We start from the raw sequence: 21,702 nt of genomic DNA on the forward strand, positions 1-21,702 counted from the left end.
TAGGAGGAGACTCGGACTAGGAGGAAGGGTTAAATATCAGTGCTTGTTCAGATGTGTAGGAGGAGACTCGGACTAGGAGGAAGGGTTAAATATCAGTGCTTGTACAGATGGGTAGGAGGAGACTCAGCCAATGAGGAAGGGTTAAATATCAGTGCTTGTTCAGATGTGTAGGAGGAGACTCGGACTAGGAGGAAGGGTTAAATATCAGTGCTTGTTCAGATGTGTAGGAGGAGACTCGGACTAGGAGGAAGGGTTAAATATCAGTGCTTGTTCAGATGTGTAGGAGGAGACTCGGACTAGGAGGAAGGGTTAAATATCAGTGCTTGTTCAGATGTGTAGGAGGAGACTCGGACTAGGAGGAAGGGTTAAATATCAGTGCTTGTTCAGATGTGTAGGAGGAGACTCGGACTAGGAGGAAGGGTTAAATATCAGTGCTTGTACAGATGTGTAGGAGGAGACTCGGACTAGGAGGAAGGGTTAAATATCAGTGCTTGTTCAGATGTGTAGGAGGAGACTCGGACTAGGAGGAAGGGTTAAATATCAGTGCTTGTATGAACAATGTCTTTGTCTGATGCAGCTGTATTGATCCTCTGGGAAGAATAAACTTAGTTTGCGCTTTCATAGAGTCCATTGTGTTTTTACTCTGAGAATTAGAACCTAACAGTATCAAAAGTAAATGTCATTGCTAAAATATACTTAAGTATCAAAATTCAAAGTAAAAGTGTAAATACACTTCAAATTCCTTATATAAAGTAAACCAGACCAGAGGCAGTAGGGATGACCAGGGATGTTGTGTGTGTGAATTAGACTATTTTCCTGTACATCATTTTCTTTGGGAATGTAGTGAAGTAAAAGTAAAAGTTGTCAAAAATATAAATAGTAAAGTAAAGTACAAATATATGAAAAACGACTTATGTAGTACTTTCAAGTATTTTTACTTAAGTACTTTACACCATTGAGTACTACTACTCCTACTTTCACCCACATTATACCACAACAAAACGACACAAATACATCCATAAAGATCCCCCAAACTTTGACTGTACGTTTGTCTATTCCATGTGTAACTCTGTGTTGTTTGTGTCGCACTGCTTTGCTTTATCTTGGCCAGGTCGCAGTTGTAAATGAGAACGTGTTCTCAACTGGCCTATCTGGATAAATAAAGGTGCATTTTTTTTTAAAAATTGCTGAGCCTTCTCCCTGCAGTCTAGGCCCAGTACCTGTAGTACAAACTGGTCAGGCTCGCTGAGTTTGGCTGGGTCCTCGCTGTACTGTTCATACTGCTTGACCTCCTCTGCATCGGGTGCGTACAGCAGCAACTGCTTGATGTGGGTCGGCTCCAGCCGCTCTGTGGCCATGGTCATCAGCACCTGGCGTAGTTCGCCCGGGGACAGCTTCAGGTGGGCAATCAGGATGGCTGGAGGTCAGGGGTCAAGAGATCAAAGGGTCAAATATCCGAGGCCACAGTAACAGTGTAACATAGTCTCATGGTTTCAGTCAACACAGACTATATTAGAACAATAACATAAGATCTGAAGTGCAGTGTAACACAGCCTGGAACAATGTAGCGTCCTCCTCGCTTTCTCCACTCTCATACTTACATGCGTTGTAGGCCTTCTTATGGGACAGAATCTCAACTACGTCTTTCTTCTTGAAGGTCTCCGACTGAGGGGCTGGGTCTGGAAGAGAAACTGACACAGAACATCATGTGGGAAACATGAGGGAAACAGAGAAACATGAGAAGAGGCAGAAAGACAAAGTGATTGACACAGAGAGGGAGAGGCAGAAAGGAAGACAAAGATCAAGGGAGAGAGAGACTGCTAAGGAGCAGAAAATGTCCATATCAGGATTTTCAATGTACTGTATTTCTAAATACATAATTTCAAGTATTGGGCTTAAATGGGTCAGTGAAGTGCCTATGGCGGTAACGCTGCTGTCATTCGTCAGAGGGACCACTGATCAAAAGCAAATCAAAACCATGGTGGGCTTCACACACATTGCTCAAGATGAAGAAGTATTCATATTAGACACACTAGGCATGAACTGACTGGTGGTGGTATGTACATGGTTTTGTGGAAGGAACCTCTACACGTACAGTATGTGCAAACATACTGTATGCACACTAACATATGCATTATGCATGTATACACACAAACAGCCACGTTCACATACACATGTGGGCACATTATACTCACGGGGGTTCTTTTGTGTCCCAAAGTGCAGTTCCAGATCCAGATACTTCACCATGTCATTCAGTTTGTCATAATCCGAATCCTCCCCCAACTGCAACACCCAGATTAAAAACAGGCATTATGTACATGATGCACCGTCTACTCATTAAGTTCAAGCTAATGCTTGTCATTTCAGAAATTGGCTGCCTTTTTTTTTTTTACGGAACTGTTGTAAATCAAAACAGCTGACCCAACCCTGACTAACTCACCTGTTCTAACCTTAACTATTCACCTGTCCCAACCTTGACTAACTCAGCTGTCGCAACCCTGACTAACCCAGCTGTCGCAACCCTGACTAACCCACCTGTTCTAACCTTGACTACTCACCTGTCCCAACCTTGACTAACTCAGCTGTCGCAACCCTGACCAACTCACCTGTCCAAACCCTGACTAACTCCAGTCCAAACTGTGACTGACATACCTGTCCCAATCCTGACTAACTTACCTGTCCCCATCCAACTTCACCTAACAAAGTTCACCTTTCCCACCCTGACTAACACACCTGTCCAAACCCTGACTAACTCCTCTATCCAATATGTGACTAACTCACCTGTCCCCAGATGGTGCCCTCAGAGTTCTCCACCTGTTCCCAGCGCAGCCTCTTTACACTCATATGATTGGAGTCCATCCTCGGAAGGCCTGGGCGAGGCAGCGGAGGAGGGGTTCCAGGAGGGGGCAGGGGCGGAGGAGGAGGGGGCTCCTGTTTCCCCAACTGGTCCAAGTTATTCTGGGACTGGGAATGCTGCTTGGGCTGAGGTTGGGGCTGGGGTTGGTGGTGGGAGTGGGAGTGGTGGTGAGACTGGGATTGACTGAATAGCCGCTGAGAAGGCTGGGACTGAGGACGACCCTGGTTGGAGGGGTGGACCTGGTGGGTTTGGTGTTGGGGCAGAGGCTGGAAGGTGGACAGGGTGGGCTGGTGGGGTGGAAGGGGCTGGAAGGTGGACAGGGTGGGCTGGGGGTGGTGGCGCTGCTGGATGGGCTGGTGGATTAGGTGGATCTGATGGAGCTCTGGCTGAGTGGGCTGGGGAGGGACCTGGTGGTGGATGTGCTGGATCTGGGGAGTGTGGTGGTAAGTCTGCTGGATGGAGTGGGGACGCTGGGGGGATGGCTGGTGAGTGCGATGAGACTTGAGAGATTGACGAGTCTGTTGACCCTGGTGACTGGCCTGGGAAGATGGGTGAGTCTGATGGCTCTGAAGAGACTGGTGGATCTCCTGATCCAGATGTACGGGTAGTGATGCAGGATGATCTTGGTGGATCTGATGAGCTTGGTGAAGGAGCTCCGTGGATGAGAGGTGCTGCTGGATCTGATGAGCTTGGTGAAGGAGCTCTGTGGATGAGTGGTGAGGTTGGTGAAGAAGTTCCATGGAGGAGTGGTGCTGCTGGACCCGATGAGCTTGGTGAAGGAGCTCCATGGACGAGTGGTGCTGCTGGTCTTGTTGAGCTTGGTGAAGGAGCTCCATGGAGGAGTGGTGCTGCTGGACCTGCTGAGCTTGGTGAAGGAGCTCCATGGAGGAGTGGTGCTGCTGGACCTGCTGAGCTTGGTGAAGGAGCTCCATGGAGGAGTGGTGCTGCTGGACCTGCTGAGCTTGGTGAAGGAGCTCCATGGAGGAGTGGTGCTGCTGGACCTGCTGAGCTTGGTGAAGGAGCTCCATGGAGGAGTGGTGCTGCTGGACCTGTTGAGTTTGGTGAAGGAGCTCCATGGAGGAGTGGTGCTGCTGGACCTGCTGAGCTTGGTGAAGGAGCTCCATGGAGGAGTGGTGCTGCTGGACCTGATGAGCTTGCTGAAGACACTCCATGGATGAGTGATGTGACTGTGTATGAATACTCTGATAGATTGCCTCCGAGTACTGACTCTGTTGATCTGGATGGACAGGGGAATGGGCTGGGGGATTGTGAGGTGATGTGGCTGAGTGAGACTGACGTCGGCTCTGACGACGAGTCTGTTGTTGAGCTTGGTGCATCTGGTAGAGTGAGGGTTCTGGGTGGTTTGGGAGGTCTGGATGGGTGTGGGCTGCCTCTGGAGAGGGGAGGGGGGGCAGGGACTGGTGAAGCTGCTGCAGAGGGTGTGCTTTGTGCGAGGACTGGGCAGGCAGTGACTGGTGCCCCTGGTAAATACTTTGCTCCTGGTACTCTTGTTGCTCCTGGTATGATTGATGCTTCTGTAACGCTTGTTGTTCTTGATGTGCTTGTTGCTCCTGGAAAGCTTGTTGTTCCTGGTACGCTTGTCGCTCCTGGTGCGCTTGATGTGCTTGTTGGTCCTGGTACGCTTGTTGTGCTTGTCGCTCCTGGTGCGCTTGATGTGCTTGTTGGTCCTGGTAAGCTTTTTGTTCCTGAAACGCTTGTTGCTTCTGGAATGCTCGTTGCTCCTGGTACACTTGTCGCTCCTGGTACGCTTGTTGCACTTGTTGGTCCTGGTAAGCTTGTTGGTCCTGGTAAGCTTGTTGCTCCTGGTACGCATTTTGTTCCTGCATTGCAGAGTGGGCTAGCAGGTCCTCCCGGGTGGGAAGCACCTTGTGAATGGACTGGCGTTTGGGCGGTGGGTTGGAGCGAGGAGGAGGGGGCGGAGGTGGCCCTTGGTGGCGGCGGAAAGGCAGTTGTATTCTGGGAGACTGTTCAGGGGTGGCGGTATAGCTTGGGGGTAGAGGAGGATCATTGAATTGGATGGGCGGAGGTGGTGGGGGAGTCATGGGGGGAGGGGGTATGTGTTCGGAGGAGGAGGAGTAGGTGAGGGAAGAGGCGTCCTCTCCGCTGCTGCCCTGGCACTCGCTGGGGCTGCTCAGCTCAGGGGGTATTATGAAACCCCCATCTCCATCTTCATCATCCACCTCCACCTCCTCATCCTCATCCTCATCATCTGGGAAGCTCATCTGGACAACATCCTGGCATTACCACCAATCACATAGATTCATTAAGGCTTGGGCCATTGATCCAGTGTAATTTATAGTCTTATGTGCTTTACGGTAGAGTTTCTTAATAGAAACACACAAATGATATATACTAAAAACAGAAAAACAAACTGTTAAGTGAGAAGTAGGCATTGGCCTGAAGCCGAAAAAGAAATGCACATGAGCACCACAATGCCTACTCCACCCATGCTCTACCAAGGATTTCCAGCATATAGCTTTGACCTACCACAGTATCTACAGTATATTGGCCTATTGTACTTCAAACAATGTTTATGCAGGTTGCTTAGAAAAAAACATTTATCTGGTTTTTAAACCAGAAGGTAATTATATAAAATTATACAGCATTTCCACACTCAAAAGGTGTCTTTCGAAAATGTAACTTGCAATTCAAATGATAAAAAAATAAGTGTTTTGTCTCACATAATTTGTTGTCCTGGGTCTGGTGTCAGTCAATCCAGAAAATTGCAAGAACTTTGAAACACGAGCAATGGACATTGGACTGGTGGAAATCTGTCCTTTGGTCTGATGAGTCCAAATTTGAGATTTTTGGTTCTAACCGCTGTGTCTTTGTGAGACGCAGAGTAGGTGAATGGATGATCTCCGCATGTCTGGTTCCCACCATGAAGCATTGAGGAGGAGGTGTGATGGTGCTCTGCTGGTGACACTGTCAGTGATTTGTTTTCGAATTCAAGGAACACTTGACCAGCATGGCTACCACAGTATTCTGCAGCGATACGCCATCCCATCTGGTTTGCGCTTACTGGGACTATCATTTGTTTTTCAACAGGACAATGACCCAACACACCTCCAGGCTATGTAAGAAGGAGAGTGATGGAGTGCTGCTTCAGATGACCTTTTTCTTAAAAGTTCATTTGTGGAATTTCTTTCCTTCATAATGTGTTTGAGCCAATCAGTTGTGCTGTGACAAGGTAGGTGGGTGTGTGTGTGGGGAGGGGGGGTATACAGAAGATAGCCCTATTACAGAAGATAGCCCTATTACAGAAGATAGCCCCGTTACAGAAGATAGCCCTACCAAGTCCATATTATGGCAAGAACATCTCAAATAAGCAAAGAGAAACGACAGTCCATCATTACTTTCAGACATGGTCAGTCAATACGGAAAATGTCAAGAACTTTAAGGCACACTTAACCAGCATGCCTACCACAGCATTCTGCAGCGATACACCATCCGATCTGGTTTGGACTTACCCTAACCCTGTTTTTCAACAGAACAATGACCCAACACACCTCCAGGCTGAGTAAGGGCTATTTTATCAAGAAGGAGAGTGATAGAGTGCTGCATCAGATGACCAGGACTCCACAATCACCCAACCTCAATCAAATTGAGATGGTTTGGGATGAGTCGGACTGCAGAGTGAAGGAAAAGTAGCCAACAAGTGCTCAGCATATGTGGGAACTCATTTAAGTCTGTTATGTTTTTTTTGGTTACTACATGATTCCATATGTGTTATTTCATAGTTTTGATGTCTTCAATATTATTCTACAATGTAGAAAATAGTAAAACTAAAGAAAAACCCTTGAATGAGTAGATGTTCAAAAATGTTGGACCGGTAGTGTATGTGGGAACTCCTTCAAGACTGTTGGAAAAGCATTCCAGGTGTATCTGGTTGAGAAAATGCCAATAGTGTGCAAAGCTGTCATCAAGGCAAAGGGTGACTACTTTGAAGAATCTCAAATATAAAATATATTTTGATTTAACACTTTTTTTGTTAATACATGATTCCATATGTGTTATTTTATAGTTGTGATGTCTTCACTATTCTACAATGTAGAAAATATTAAAAATAAAGAAAAACCCTTGAACGAGTAGACATGTCCATACTTTTGACTGGTACTGTATATACACACTCTGGAGACATGCTTGGCCAGTCCATCACCTTTACCCTCAGCTTCTTTAGCAAGGCAGTGGTCGTCTTGGAGGTGTGTTTGGGGTCGTTAACATGTTGGAATACTGCCCTGCGGCCCAGTCTCCGAAGGGAGGGGATCATGCTCTGCTTCAGTATGTCACAGTACATGTTGGTATTCATGGTTCCCTCAATGAACTGTAGCTCCCCAGTGCCAACAGCACTCATGCAGCCCCAGACCATGACACTCCCACCACCATGCTTAACTGTAGGCAAGACACACTTGTCTTTGTACTCCTCACCTGGTTGCCGCCACACACGCTTGACACCATGACCACAAATTTAACACACCTACTCCCCATTCACACCTGAGATCTTGTAACACTAACAAGTCACATGACAAAATGTGTCATTCTCCCAATACTTTTGGACCTTAAAAAGGTACTGGGATTAGTGTGGTGTGTGAAGAATCCAATACTTTAACCTGTACATGGTACACATTTAAAAAAAAATGTTATCTTTATTTAACTAGGCAAGTCAATTAAGAGCAAATTCTTATTTTCAATGACGGCCTAGGAACAGTGGGTTAACTGCCTTGTTCAGGGGCAAAACGACAGATTATTACCTTGTCAGCTCAAGGATTCGATCTTGCAACCTTTCGGTTACTAGTCCACTAGGCTACCTGCTGCCCCAAATCACGTTATTGTGGGAGCACCTCCTCTAAGAGGATGAATCAGAATGTTTGAGAAGGTTTGAATCCTAAGAAACCTGCCTACACTTTAAAGTAACATAGACCAGCATAGCTACAGTAGTAGGTCAAAGCTGTGTGCTGGAAAACCTTGGTAGAGCATGGGTGGAGTAGGCATTGATGTGCTGGAAAACCATGGTAGAGCATGGGTGGAGTAGGCATTGTGGTGCTGGAAAACCTTGGTAGAGCATGGGTGGAGTAGGCATTGATGTGCTGGAAAACCTTGGTAGAGCATGGGTGGAGTAGGCATTGATGTGCTGGAAAACCTTGGTAGAGCATGGGTGGAGTAGGCATTGTGGTGCTGGAAAACCTTGGTAGAGCATGGGTGGAGTAGGCATTGTGGTGCTGGAAAACCTTGGTAGAGCATGGGTGGAGTAGGCATTGATGTGCTGGAAAACCTTGGTAGAGCATGGGTGGAGTAGGCATTGTGGTGCTGGAAAACCTTGGTAGAGCATGGGTGGAGTAGGCATTGATGTGCTGGAAAACCTTGGTAGAGCATGGGTGGAGTAGGCATTGTGGTGCTGGAAAACCTTGGTAGAGCATGGGTGGAGTAGGCATTGTGGTGCTGGAAAACCATGGTAGAGCATGGGTGGAGTAGGCATTGTGGTGCTGGAAAACCATGGTAGAGCATGGGTGGAGTAGGCATTGTGGTGCTGGAAAACCATGGTAGAGCATGGGTGGAGTAGGCATTGTGGTGCTGGAAAACCTTGGTAGAGCATGGGTGGAGTAGGCATTGTGGTGCTGGAAAACCTTGGTAGAGCATGGGTGGAGTAGGCATTGTGGTGCTGGAAAACCATGGTAGAGCATGGGTGGAGTAGGCATTGTGGTGCTGGAAAACCATGGTAGAGCATGGGTGGAGTAGGCATTGTGGTGCTGGAAAACCATGGTAGAGCATGGGTGGAGTAGGCATTGTGGTGCTGGAAAACCATGGTAGAGCATGGGTGGAGTAGGCATTGTGGTGCTGGAAAACCTTGGTAGAGCATGGGTGGAGTAGGCATTGTGGTGCTGGAAAACCTTGGTAGAGCATGGGTGGAGTAGGCATTGTGGTGCTGGAAAACCTTGGTAGAGCATGGGTGGAGTAGGCATTGTGGTGCTGGAAAACCTTGGTAGAGCATGGGTGGAGTAGGCATTGTGGTGCTGGAAAACCTTGGTAGAGCATGGGTGGAGTAGGCATTGATGTGCTTGTGCATTTCCTTTCTTTTTCGGCTTCAAACCAATGCCTACTTCTCACATAAAACAGATTTTTTGTTTTGATATATATATACACACACACACACATACGGTGGGGAGAACAAGTATTTGATACACTGCCGATTTTGGAGGTTTTCCTACTTACAAAGCATGTAGAGGTCTGTACATTTCTATCATAGGTACACTTCGACTGTGAGAGACGGAATCTAAAACAAAAATCCAGAAAATCACATTGTATGATTTTTAAGTAATTAATTTGCATTTTATTGCATGACATAATTATTTAATACATCATAAAAGCAGAACTTAATATTTGGTACAGAAAACCTTTGTTTGCAATTACAGAGACCATACATTTCCTGTAGTTCTTGACCAGGTTTGCACACATTGCAGCAGGGATTTTGGCCCACTCCTCCATACAGACCTTCTCCAGATCCTTCAGGTTTCGGGGCTGTCACTGGGCAATACGAAGTTTCAGCTCCCTCCAAAGATTTTCTATTGGGTTCAGGTCTGGAGACTGGCTAGGCCACTCCAGGACCTTGAGATGCTTCTTACGGAGCCACTCCTTAGTTGCCCTGGCTGTGTGTTTCGGGTCGTTGTCATGCTGGAAGACCCAGCCACAACCCATCTTCAATGCTCTTACTGAGGGAAGGAGGTTGTTGGCCAAGATCTCGCGATACATGGCCGCATCAATCCTCCCCTCAATACAGTGCAGTCGTCCTGTCCCCTTTGCAGAAAAGCATCCCCAAAGAATGATGTTTCCACCTCCATGCTTCACGGTTGGGATGGTGTTCTTGGGGTTGTACTCATCCTTCTTCTTCCTCCAAACACGCCGAATGGAGTTTAGACCAAAAAGCTCTATTTGTGTCTCATCACGCCACATGACCTTCTCCCATTCCTCCTCTGGATCATCCAAATGGTCATTGGCAAACTTCAGAAGGGCCTGCACATGTGCTGGCTTGAGCAGGGGGACCTTGCGTGCGCTGCAGGATTTTAATCCATGACAGCGTAGTGTGTTACTAATGGGTTTCTTTGAGACTATGGTCCCAGCTCTCTTCAGGTCATTGACCAGGTCCTGCCGTGTAGTTCTGGGCTGATCCCTCACCTTCCTCATGATCATTGATGCCCCACGAGGTGAGATCTTGCATGGAGCCCCAGACCGAGGGTGATTGACCGTCATCTTGAACTTCCATTTTCTAATAATTGCGCCAACACTTGTTGCCTTCTCACCAAGCTGCTTGCCTATTGTCCTGTAGCCCATCCCAGCCTTGTGCATGTCTACAATTTTATCCCTGATGTCCTTACACAGCTCACTGGTCTTGGACTTTGTGGAGAGGTTGGAGTCTGTTTGATTGAGTGTGTGGACAGGTGTCTTTTATACAGGTAACGAGTTCAAACAGGTGCAGTTAATACAGGTAATGAGTGGAGAACAGGAGGGCTTCTTAAAGAAAAACGAACAGGTCTGTGAGAGCCGGAAATCTTACTGGTTGGTAGGTGATCAAATACTTATGTCATGCAATAAAATGCAAATTAATTACTTAAAATTCATACAATGTGATTTTCTGGATTTTTGTTTTAGATTCCGTCTCTCACAGTTGAAGTGTACCTATGATAAAAATTACAGACCTCTACATGCTTTGTAAGTAGGAAAACCTGCAAAATCGTCAGTGTGTCAAATACTTGTTCTCCCCACTGTATATACACACATATATATATACACACACGTGTATATATATATACACAGTAGAAGTCAGAAGTTTACATACACCTTAGCCAAATACATTTATACTCAGTTTTTCACAATTCCAGACATTTAATCCTAGTAAAAATTCCCTGTTTTAGGTCAGTTAGGATCACCACTTTATTTTAAAAATGTGAAATGTCAGAATAATAGTAGAGAGAATTATTTATTTCAGCTTTTATTTCTTTCATCACATTCCCAGTGGGTCAGAAGTTTACATACACTCAATTAGTATATTGTAGCATTCATTGCCTTTAAATTGTTTAACTTGGGTCAAACGTTTTGGGTAGCCTTCCACAAGCTTCCCACAATAAGTTGGGTGAATTTTGGCCCATTCCTCCAGACAGAGCTGGTGTAACTGAGTCAGGTTTGTAGGCCTCCTTGCTCGCACACACTTTTTCAGTTCTGCCCACAAATGTTCTATGGGATTGAGGTCAGGGCTTTGTGATGGCCACTCCAATACCTTGACTTTGTTGTCCTTAAGCCATTTTGCCACAACTTTGGAAGTATGCTTTGGGTCATTGTCCATTTGGAAGACCCATTTGCGAACAAGCTTTAATTTCCTGACTGATGTCTTGAGATGTTGCTTCAATATATCCACAAAATTTTCCTTCCACTTGATGCCATCTATTTTGTGAAGTGCACCAGTCCCTTCTGCAGCAAAGCACCCCCACAACATGATGCTGCCACCCCGTGCTTCACGGTTGGGATGGGGTTCTTCGGCTTGCAAGCCCCCCCCTTTTTCCTTCAAACATAACGATGGTCATTATGGCCAAACAGTTCTATTTTTGTTTCATCAGACAAGATGACATTTCTCCAAAAAGTATGATCTTTGTCCCCATTTGCAGTTGCAAACCGTAGTATGGCTTTTTTATGGCGGTTTTGGAGCAGTGGCTTCTTCCTTGCTGAGCGGACTTTCACGTTATGACGATATCGTACTCATTTTACTGTGGATATAGATACTTTTGTACCTGTTTCCTCCAGCATCTTCACAAGGTCCTTTGCTGTTGTTCTGGGATTGATTTGCACTTTTTGCACCAAAGTACGTTCATCTCTTGGAGACAGAATGCGTCTAGTTCTTGAGCGGTATGACGGCTGCGTGGTCCCATGGTGTTTATACTTGTGTACTATTGTTTGTACAGATGAACGTGGTAACTTCAGGCGTTTGGAAATTGCTCTCAAGGATGAACCAGACTTATGGAGGTCTAGAATTTATTTTCTGAGGTCTTGGCTGATTTCTATTGATTTTCCCATGATGTCAAGCAAAGAAGCAATGAGTTTGAAGGTAGGCCTTGAAATACATCCACAGGTACACCTCCAATTGACTCAAATGATGTCAATTAGCCTATCAGAAACTTCTAAAGCCATGACATAATTTTCTGGAATTTTCCAAGCTGTTTAAAGGCACAGTGTATGTCAACTTAGTGTATGTAAACTTCTGACCCACTGGAATTGTGATACAGTGAATTATAAGTGAAATAATCTGTCTGTTACAAACTGTTGGAAAAATTACTTGTGTCATGCACAAAGTAGACGTCCTAACCAACTTGCCAAAACTATAGTTCGTTAACAAGAAATTTGTGGAGTGGTTGAAAAACGAGTTTTAATGACTCCAACCTAAGTGTATGTAAACTTCTGACTTCAACTGTATATATATATATACAGTTGAAGTCAGAAGTTTACATACAGTATATATATATAAGTAATCACTAAGTCATGCAAGACAAGCAGCTTGCTGTCTTTGTCAAACATATCATAATCAACCATATAATGCTCTATACAGATGTGCATCTATACGACCCTACCTCCTCGTAGTCGTTTTCGGGTGACAGGAAATCGTCTACAATGGCGACCCTCTGACCCAGCTGTTCGCTCAGTGCGTCCAGGAACCGGTCTGTATCAGAGGAGCGCGGCGGATGAGAGAAAGTGTAGCGCCTCTTATTGAGACGGGCATGGGAGGGTGGGCTGGCAGGGTAGTCGGGGGGCGAGGGAGGGGGGCTGTCTAGGCTGATGTAGGGGTTGGACTCGGCACTGGTCTGGGAGGTGAGACCTGGGGGGTAGAACTGGACCGGGGCAGGGGGGCTAGGGAGGGGCTCCTGCCAGGCGGAGGGAGGTGGTGGGGGGCCCTTACGGCTACCTGTGGAGAGGAACAATGACATCACTGCTCCTGTAGAGAAGAACATCTACCATTACATTGATCTAACTATTCTATTGACCAAGGGTTGTAGATCACGCTAATTCACAATACATGGTCTATTCATTTCTGCTGTTCTAACTATTTGGTTGGATGTTTTTATACCCAGTAGCTACCTGTGTTTGTGAACATATTCACACTCCACTGACTAACAGAGAGATAGGTGGACTCAACTCAAACTAGAAGACTACATGTGTCAGGCAAGCTGAAATTCACATTTCAACCTGTTTGTAATGATGTTATTTTAACCAGATTTCAACCTGTTTGTATTGACGTTATTTTAACCAGATTTCAACCTGTTTGTATTGATGTTATTTTAACCAGATTTCAACCTGTTTGTATTGACGTTATTTTAACCAGATTTCTACCTGTTTGTAATAATGTAATATTTTTTTACCCCTTTTTCTCCCCAATTTCCTGGTATCCAATTGGTAGTTACAGTCTTGTCTCATCGCTGCAACTCCCATACGGACTCGGGAGAGGCGAAGGTCGAGAGCCGTGCATCCTCCGAAACACAACCCAACCAAGCCGCACTGCTTCTTGACACAATGCCCACTTAACCCGGAAGCCAGTCGCACCAATGTGTCAGAGGTACAACTGGCGACCGTGTCAGCGTGCACTGTGCCGGCCCGCCACAGAAGTCGCTAGTGCGCGATGGTGACAAGGACTTCCCCTAACCCGGACGACGCTGGGCCAATGGTGCCGCGCCCCACGGGTCTCCTGATCGCAGGCAGCTGCGACAGAGCCTGGACTCGAACCCAGAATCTCTAGTTGCACAGCCTTAGACCACTGCGCCACTCGAGAGGCCCTAATGACGTAATTTTAACCAAATTTTCCTGGATGCGTCATGATTAACAACACTTCAAGTAAAATGTTACCGGTTGGAGTAGATACCTGTGTTAGCGTGCATGGACGGAGAGCCTGCGTGTTCGAGGACCTCCAGCTCTACCAGACTGTCCGCCGGAGGAGGAGCGCGAGCCTTCAGAGACTTGGACCTCTTCCCTGAGTACACGTTCTCCAGCTCAGCATACACCGCAGACAGCTAGACAGAGAGAAGATATGCCCTTTCATAACGACACAGATAGATGAGATAAAAGCCAGAAAATAAGAGGAAGGAGGAAACAACCTAGATCAGTGGTCACTAGTCCTAGTTCCCAAGAGCCAATGAGTGTACAGGCTTTTGTTTCAGCCTGACAGTGACACACCTGCTTAAATTAATGAGCCACTCACTGGGTTCTTGAGTAATTGAAGCCAGTGTGTTTTATAGTGCTGGACCAGAGGAAAAAGATGCAGACCTGGACTAGTGAGCACTGTTTTAGTCATCCTTATTCTAATATATCCCATTTAGCAGACGCTTTTGTCCAAAGCGACTTACAAGTCGGCTGGGGCCACTACTTTTACATATGGGTGGCCCCAGCGGGAATCGAACCCACGACGCTTGGCGTTGCAAGCGCCATGCTCTACCGACTGAGCCACACAGGACCACTTCTCTCAGTCTCACTTGGGTACCCACGTTGGTGAGGTTGTTGGGGGTCTCTGGGAGGGACGTCCCGTCTCCTGACTGTCTCTCTCCTGGAGCCAGCCTCATCCCCATCTCCACTGGATCAGTACGGATCCCTACAGGAAACATGCTGCATTAGGTTTCAGGCATTCCAAAAAAAGATGTATTTCTCCATACCCATTCACTTGACTGGGTAGGTTTAAGCAAAAGCTCCACCTAGTGTCAGAAATATTTATTTCATGCTACTTTTGACAATACTGATGATGATGGTGATAATAATGACGATGATGATGACGATGATATTGCCACTGATAGTAATGATGGTGCTACTTCTACTGGTGATGAAGATGATGATGAAGGACAAAGACAAACGCAAGTACCCATCCCCAGGTGAGTGCCGATGATGAGGTCGTCAGAGCTCCGCCCACGCATGCTGGCCCTGTAGGCGGTTCCTGTCACTCTCATGGAGCTGCTACGGCGATGGGGCTCGGGGGCGGGCTCTGGCTCAGGTGGGGGGGCTGGCGCTAGAATACACACAGCGTGTGTATGTCAGTGTACACACACACGCAGACACACTGGCACAATCACAAATTTACCTTGTCTTTCACATCTCCACATACACCCACCAAAATCACAAATGTACACGTAGATATCACATTTACTCACATAAGCACACACACAACCACACTTCCCACAACCCACCTGCAGCCTTGTAACCGAGGAAACGTGAAATCTTGCTCTGGCAGTGCTCCTGCTCTTCGTAGGTCAGAAGCTGGTAGACAAACCGCCAGATCACCTGCTTGGCTGGCGTGTCCAACACCGGGAACACGTCCACAATCAGAGTGTCAACATTCCTGTCGCCACGTAGGAGGGGGCAGGGTTAGGGTATTCTGGCTGTCTAATAATTGGTCATGCTAATACAATGGTCTTACAGAACATTGCATAAAGAGAAAATGATGGTAACTTACTCTAGACAGCATAATTATAGGGCGGAAGTTTCTGTACCATGTTCTCTCAAACCAGTAGGTTATCTCTTCTTTCACTCTCAATCTCGCTTTCAATCTCTCAACATATTTAGTTTCTTTCTCTGATTTCTCTCACTTTCTCACACTCTACCTCCCTTCCTATCCTTCCCTCGCTCCCCCTCTATCTCCCTTCCTATCCTTCCCTCACTCCCCCTCTACCTCACTTCCTGTCCTTCCCACCCTCCCCCTCTACCTCCCTTCCTCTTCTTCCCTCCCCCTCTATCTCCCTTCCTATCCTCCCCTCCATCTCCCTTTCTCTCCTTCCCTCACTCCCCCTCTACCTCCCTCCCTTCCTATCCTTCCCTCCCTCCCTTACTATCCTTCCACCCTCCCCCTCTACCTCCCTCCCTCCCTTCCCTCCCTCCCCCTCTACCTCCTTTCCTCTTTCCCACCCTTCCCCTCTACCTCCCTTCCTATCCTTCCTTCCCTCCCTCCCCCTCTACCTCCCTTCCATCCCTCCCCCTCCCCCTCTCCTTCCCTCCCTCCCTCCCCCTCTACCTCCCTTCCCTCCCTCCCCTTCCCCCTCTGCTCCCTTCCTATCCATCCCTCCCTCCCTCCTACCTCCCTTCCTATCCTTCACTCCCTCCCCCGCTACCTCCCTCCCTATCCTTCCCTCACTCCCCCTCTACCTCCCCTCCCTCCCTCCCCCCTCCCCCTCTCCTTCCCTCCCTCCCTCCCCCTCTACCTCCCTTCCCTCCCTCCCCTTCCCCCTCTGCTCCCTTCCTATCCATCCCTCCCTCCCTCCCCCTCTACCCTCCCTTCCTATCCTTCCCACCCTCCCCCTCTACCTCCCTTCCCTCCCTCCCTCTCTACCTCCCTTCCTATCCTTCCATCCCTCCCCCTCTACCTCCTGTCCTATCCTTCCCCCCCTCCCTCCCTACCCTCCCTCCCCCTCTACCTACCTCCCTTCCTTTCCTTCCTTCCCTCCCTCCCTCCCCTCCCTCCCTCCCTCCCTTCCCTCCCTCCCTCCCTCCTCCCTCCCTCCCTCCCTCCCTCCCTCCCTCCCTCCCCTCCCTCCCCCTCTACCTCATTTCCTATCCTTCCCTCCCTCCCTCCTACCTCCCTTCCTATCCTTCACTCCCTCCCCCCGCTACCCCTCCCTCCCTATCCTTCCCTCACTCCCCCTCTACCTCCCTTCCCTCCCTCCCCCTCCCCTCTCCCTCCCTTCCTATCCTTCCTCCCTCCCTCCCCCTCCCCCTCTACCCTCCCTTCCTATCCATCCCTCCCTCCCTCCCCCTCTACCTCCCTTCCTATCCTTCCCACCCTCCCCCTCTACCTCCCTTCCCTCCCTCCCCCTCTACCCTCGCTTCCTATCCTTCCCACCCTCCCCCTCTACCTCCCTTCCTATCCTTCCCTCCCTCCCCCTCTACCTCCTGTCCTATCCTTCCCCTCCCTCCCTCCCTACCCTCCCCTCCCCCTCTACCTACTTCCCTTCCTTTCCTTCCTTTCCTTCCTTCCTTCCTTCCTTCCTTCCTTCCTTCCTTCCTTCCTTCCTTCCTTCCTTCCTTCCTTCCTTCCTTCCCTCCCTCCCTCCCTCCCTCCCTCCCTCCCTCCCCCTCTACCTAATTTCCTATCCTTCCCTCCCTCCCTCCTACCTCCCTTCCTATCCTTCACTCCCTCCCCCTCTACCTCCCTTCCTATCCTTCCCCCCCTCCCCCTCCTCCCCTCCCTCCCCCTCACCTTCCTTCCCTCCCTCCACCTCTACCTCCCTTCCTATCCTTCCCTCCCTCCCCCTCACCTATGCTGGAAGAAGCTCTCAAGGGCCTTGCAGATGGTGTATCTCTCCTGGATGGTGAGCAGGTGCTCCAGCTGCTGTCCGAAGGTGCGCCCCTGGACCCTGATAGAGGGAGGCAGGATCTCAGCCACCCACTGCAGGGAGTTGAGCACTGGGGAGCGGGGCACGCCTCCACCCGGGGACGCCCTTCCTGGCCCTCCTGGCTGCTCTGGCTCAGGTAGCGTGAAGGTGGGGGGTCCTTCCTCCACGACCAGGGTGGGCATGGCAACCGCTGCCCTGTAGCATGGAGACGACCTTCTCATGGGAACAACTCCTTCAGACACATATAGAGATACAGAGATAGTGTCATTAAACTACAGACTCTCGACCATGATCACTACTACGCTCTTAGAAAAAAGATGCTATCTAGAACCTAAAATGGTTCTTTGGTTGTCCCCATAGGAGAACCCTTTGAAGAACCGGTTTTGGTTCCAGGTAGAACCCTTTTGAGTTCCATGTAGAACCCTTTAAAACAGAGGGTTCTATAATGAACCCAAAAGAGTTCTACATAGAACCAAAAAGGGTTCTGCCTGGAACCAAAAAGGGGATTCTCCTATGGGGACTAGCCAGAGAACCTTTTGGAACAATATTTTCTAAGAGTGTACTATACATCCCTATACAGTAGCATGGACAACCACATTCTAATGGAAACAAGTAAAACGCCCGGAAACAAAACCTTATATTGAAGTCTCTATACAACAGTATCTAAGGCTCTGGTCCCTACCACAAACTACCACTGCAGAGGAAACTACTCTGCTGTTTATCCACACTCTAAGTTATTAACAAATGAATTCAATACAACACAGCTGTCAGGTAATGTTTGTCCATTCATCTATTAAAGGACTACACTACAACAGTGTGAGATATGAACATTGGTTCAAATCAAAATCCACACAAAGCATGCAGTTAGCTAGAGCACTAGCCTAATTAAATACAAGTGGAGGTTGGCTTGACAACATACAAACAAACGTAAATGAAACCAGTAATCATTTGTTTCTATATAAAATGATTAAGTCTAATTTAGAATGCTGTCTAGACCGCATGTCAAGTCCATTGAGGAACAGGATGCGGTCTCCAGGTTTGAGCCCCGCCTTATCTGCTGGACTCCCTGGAGAGGGAGAGAGAGGGGAGAGAGAGGGAGAGAGGGAGAGAGGGGAGAGAGAGAGAGAGAGAGAGAGAGGGAAGAGAGAGAGAGAGGGAAGAGAGAGAGGGAAGAGAGAGAGGGAAGATTGAGAGGGAAGAGAGAGAGAGAGGGAGAGAGGGAGAGGAGAGAGGGAGGGAGAGAGGAGATAGAGAGAGAGAGAGACACAATATAGGCTACAGAGTCTGTGGTCTGTGCTCACAGATGGACCTCCAGAAAGCCATGAACCCTGTGGCAAACACATGTCTACACAGCAACATTAAAAAAAATCTTACCTTACTTAAACTAGGGCAAGTCAGTTAAGAACAAATTCTTATTTTCAATGACGGCCTAGAAACAGTGGGTTAACTGGCCTGTTCAGGGGCAGAACGACAGATTTGTACCTGTACCTTTCGGTTACTAACGCTCTAACCACTAGGCTACACACACTGCTCTAAGCAACCTACCTGGGATGACTGAGTCGATCCAGACAGGTGCATGGCCCCTGAGGGTGAATCCAAAACTTAGGTTCCCTTTGCAGACTCTCACCGTCCTGCAGTACAGATAGAAACACAACACACATGAATTGATATGGCCTTGGTAAGATGTCTCACTCACCCTAAACCTTGGTAAGATGTCTCACTCACCCTAACCCTTGGTAAGATGTCTCACTCACCCTAACCCTTGGTAGATGTCGCACTCACCCTGACCCTTGGTAAGATGTCTCACTCACCCTAACCCTTGGTAAGATGTCTCACTCACCCTAACCCTTGATAAGGTGGTTCACTAACACAGAACCTTGTAAAGTGGTTCACTAACCCTAACCCTTGGTAAAGTGGTTCAGCTAACCCTAACCCTTGGTAAGGGGTTCACTAACCCTAACCCTTGGTAAAGTGGTTCACTAACCCTTGGTAAAGGTGCTTCACTAACCTTGGTAAAGTGCTTCACTAACCCTAACCCTTGTTAAGTGGTGTACTAACCCTTGTTAAAGTGGTTCACTAACCCTTGGTAAAGTGGTTCACTACCCTAACCCTTGGTAAAGTGGTTCACTAACCCTTGTTAAAGTGGTTCCCTAACCCTTGGTAAAGTGTTTCACTAACCCTTTGTAAAGTGGTTTCACTAACCCTTGGTAAAGTTCTCTCACGCTTTAGGGAACAGACTGGTGAAATGACATGGAACAGAACATGTGAAAGTGATTGAAAAAGGACAGCTGTAGCCATGTGTCATTGTGTCCCCCAACCTGCACCCCCACCCTGCCTCAAAATATGGCTTGTTACCATAGAAACTCCTCTGGGTAATACTTGGGATTAGTATGTCATCTAAAAATGAGGTTGAATTGTCTCATTTAAAACCTATTAGAGTTGATGGAGGGTCTGCAGTAAACACTCTCCATTTCAGGTGTAAACAAATAAAACATGCAGTTGGAAAGTAATAATGAGGTTACAACTACTCTACCTGCTGTACTGAAATACATATATCACTTCAGTGATTGGATTCATGTAAAAGGAACATTTTCAGAGATTGTGTCCCAAATTGCAGCCTATTCCCTATTTATTGCACTACTTTTGACCAGGGTCCATATGGCTATAGTCAAAAGTAGTCCACTACGTAGGGAATAGGGTACCATTTGGTACACATTCAGAGTCTTGTACACTAGTTACTTTATATCCACAGCCAGAGTGAACAGCCCACCCTGCATTCACTTAAACATAGACACTCTCCATCCCCGAGGGATAATGTTGCTTCTTCATTACTTGTTTGGCTAAGTTTGGCCCACAGAAAAAGATGGGCATTCTGTGGAATTATTTGGATGATTTATTTATTTAGTCTGTTTGTTTCTCTCTCTAAGTATTTATAGTCTACCCTAGAGCATTAATATTCAGTGTTGTACTGTTAGAGCAGGAAGCCAGCATCAAGGCACTTTCTATTCTTAAAGAGTGACATACCTAGAACTTTCAGGTATTCACCCTTACGGGAAACAGCACATCAATTTCACATGAACACGTGAAGTGTTCCAAAAACACGTTTTCATATAATGACATGTGAGAACAAGTAAGGCAACATGTGATAACACAAATCTACTCGTGAAATAATGTGTTTTTTCTGTAAGGGCAGGTACAGTCAAAACAAGGGCTTCAAATAGACAGTGATGTGTTTAATTGAACACATGCCAAGCTAGTATAGAAATCCCTGTCAAAAGTGATACATTTAGCTGTAAATGTTAGCTAATTAAGTAACTGACTGGACTGGAGAGGAGATTATCTGAAGCAGGGCTGTTTCATTAATGGCTAGAAATGACATGCCTTGAGAATAACATTTATGTGATGTATTTCTTCAAACACATTGAATCAACATACAGTACCAGTACATAGGCTGCAACATTATAACACAGAGACTCTGTCTGGGTCATTTCTCCAGATGACTAACTGATTCCTTCTATAATACCTGATCCAACATATCAATCATCAGCCAGCGAGGGCTTATCATTATAGTCAACTAAGACTCTGTACTATCATTGGCCGACTGGCCAATTAGAGCCTAATTCACACTATAGGCCAACACCAAGCCAAGGCGAGCTGTTACTACTGCGCTGGCCTGGTTACGCATCCACCATCGTTTCTGGAACCATGCAATATGGTTCGGTACGGATCTGAAGTGTGAATCAGGCTAAAGACTCTTACCTGCGAAGGGCTGCAGCGTTGCCAGCGTGCCCTGCGGTGAGTGAGGTGGGTCTTCCTGAGGCCACGGATGGGGGGCATCACACCCTCCTCGGCATGCGTTCGGGGGACAGAGCTGGCCCGGGTGGACACCAGCAGGCGCTCGGGGTGGTCCTCGCTGCGGCTTCGGCGCAGGTGGTTGCGGCTGGGGTCGCTGAAGCTCCGCCCTTTGAGCCGGCCCATCAGGCTCTGGGACACAACGTCATCGAAGCGCTCCCGGTGCTTTTTGGGGATGAAGATTCTGGCAAACATAAATAATAACTTGAAACACTATTCTGTTACTGGCAATGGTCAGACCCACAGTCAGAGACAGCGAGGCTGCTAGACAGCGAGGCTGCTAGACAGCGAGGCTGCTAGAGAAGAACCAGCACTGTTTCAGAGGAGAGAGAGAGAGACAGCAAAGGAGAGAGAGAGAGAGAGAGAGGAAGAGAGAGACAGCGAAGGAGAGAGAGAGAGAGAGAGAGAGAGAGAGAGAGAGAGAGAGAGAGAGGGAGAGAGAGAGAGAGAGAGAGAGAGAGAGAGTGAAGGAGAGAGAGAGAGAGAGAGAGAGAGAAGAGAGAGAGAGAGAGAGAGAGAGAGTGAAGGTGAGAGAGAGAGAGAGGAGAGAGAGAGAGAGAGAGAGAGAGAGAGGGAGAGAGAGTGAAGGTGAGAGAGAGAGAGAGAGAGAAGAGAGAGAGAGAGAGAGAG

General features: G+C 47.6%; 1 protein-coding gene and 1 non-coding gene across 2 annotated transcripts in view; both read right to left on the minus strand.

The window, feature by feature from the left end:
* The window catches only part of grid2ipa (glutamate receptor, ionotropic, delta 2 (Grid2) interacting protein, a), a 47,781-nt gene that overhangs the window by 6,132 nt on the left and 19,947 nt on the right, over positions 1-21,702 (minus strand). The window contains 15 exon segments of the mRNA XM_031814364.1: positions 1,221-1,417; positions 1,602-1,679; positions 2,196-2,283; positions 2,782-5,112; positions 12,490-12,821; positions 13,773-13,920; positions 14,392-14,495; positions 14,760-14,903; positions 15,082-15,233; positions 17,143-17,405; positions 17,407-17,452; positions 18,217-18,286; positions 18,766-18,851; positions 20,980-21,032; positions 21,034-21,256. Coding sequence (XP_031670224.1) covers positions 1,221-1,417; positions 1,602-1,679; positions 2,196-2,283; positions 2,782-5,112; positions 12,490-12,821; positions 13,773-13,920; positions 14,392-14,495; positions 14,760-14,903; positions 15,082-15,233; positions 17,143-17,405; positions 17,407-17,452; positions 18,217-18,286; positions 18,766-18,851; positions 20,980-21,032; positions 21,034-21,256 — 4,315 coding nt within the window.
* Positions 14,287-14,362, minus strand: trnaa-ugc (transfer RNA alanine (anticodon UGC)). Its single transcript has one exon. It is a non-coding gene; the product is annotated as a tRNA-Ala (tRNA).

The sequence above is a fragment of the Oncorhynchus kisutch genome, unplaced genomic scaffold (assembly GCF_002021735.2).
Source record: "Oncorhynchus kisutch isolate 150728-3 unplaced genomic scaffold, Okis_V2 Okis06b-Okis10b_hom, whole genome shotgun sequence".
NCBI classification, from domain to species: Eukaryota; Metazoa; Chordata; class Actinopteri; order Salmoniformes; family Salmonidae; genus Oncorhynchus; species Oncorhynchus kisutch.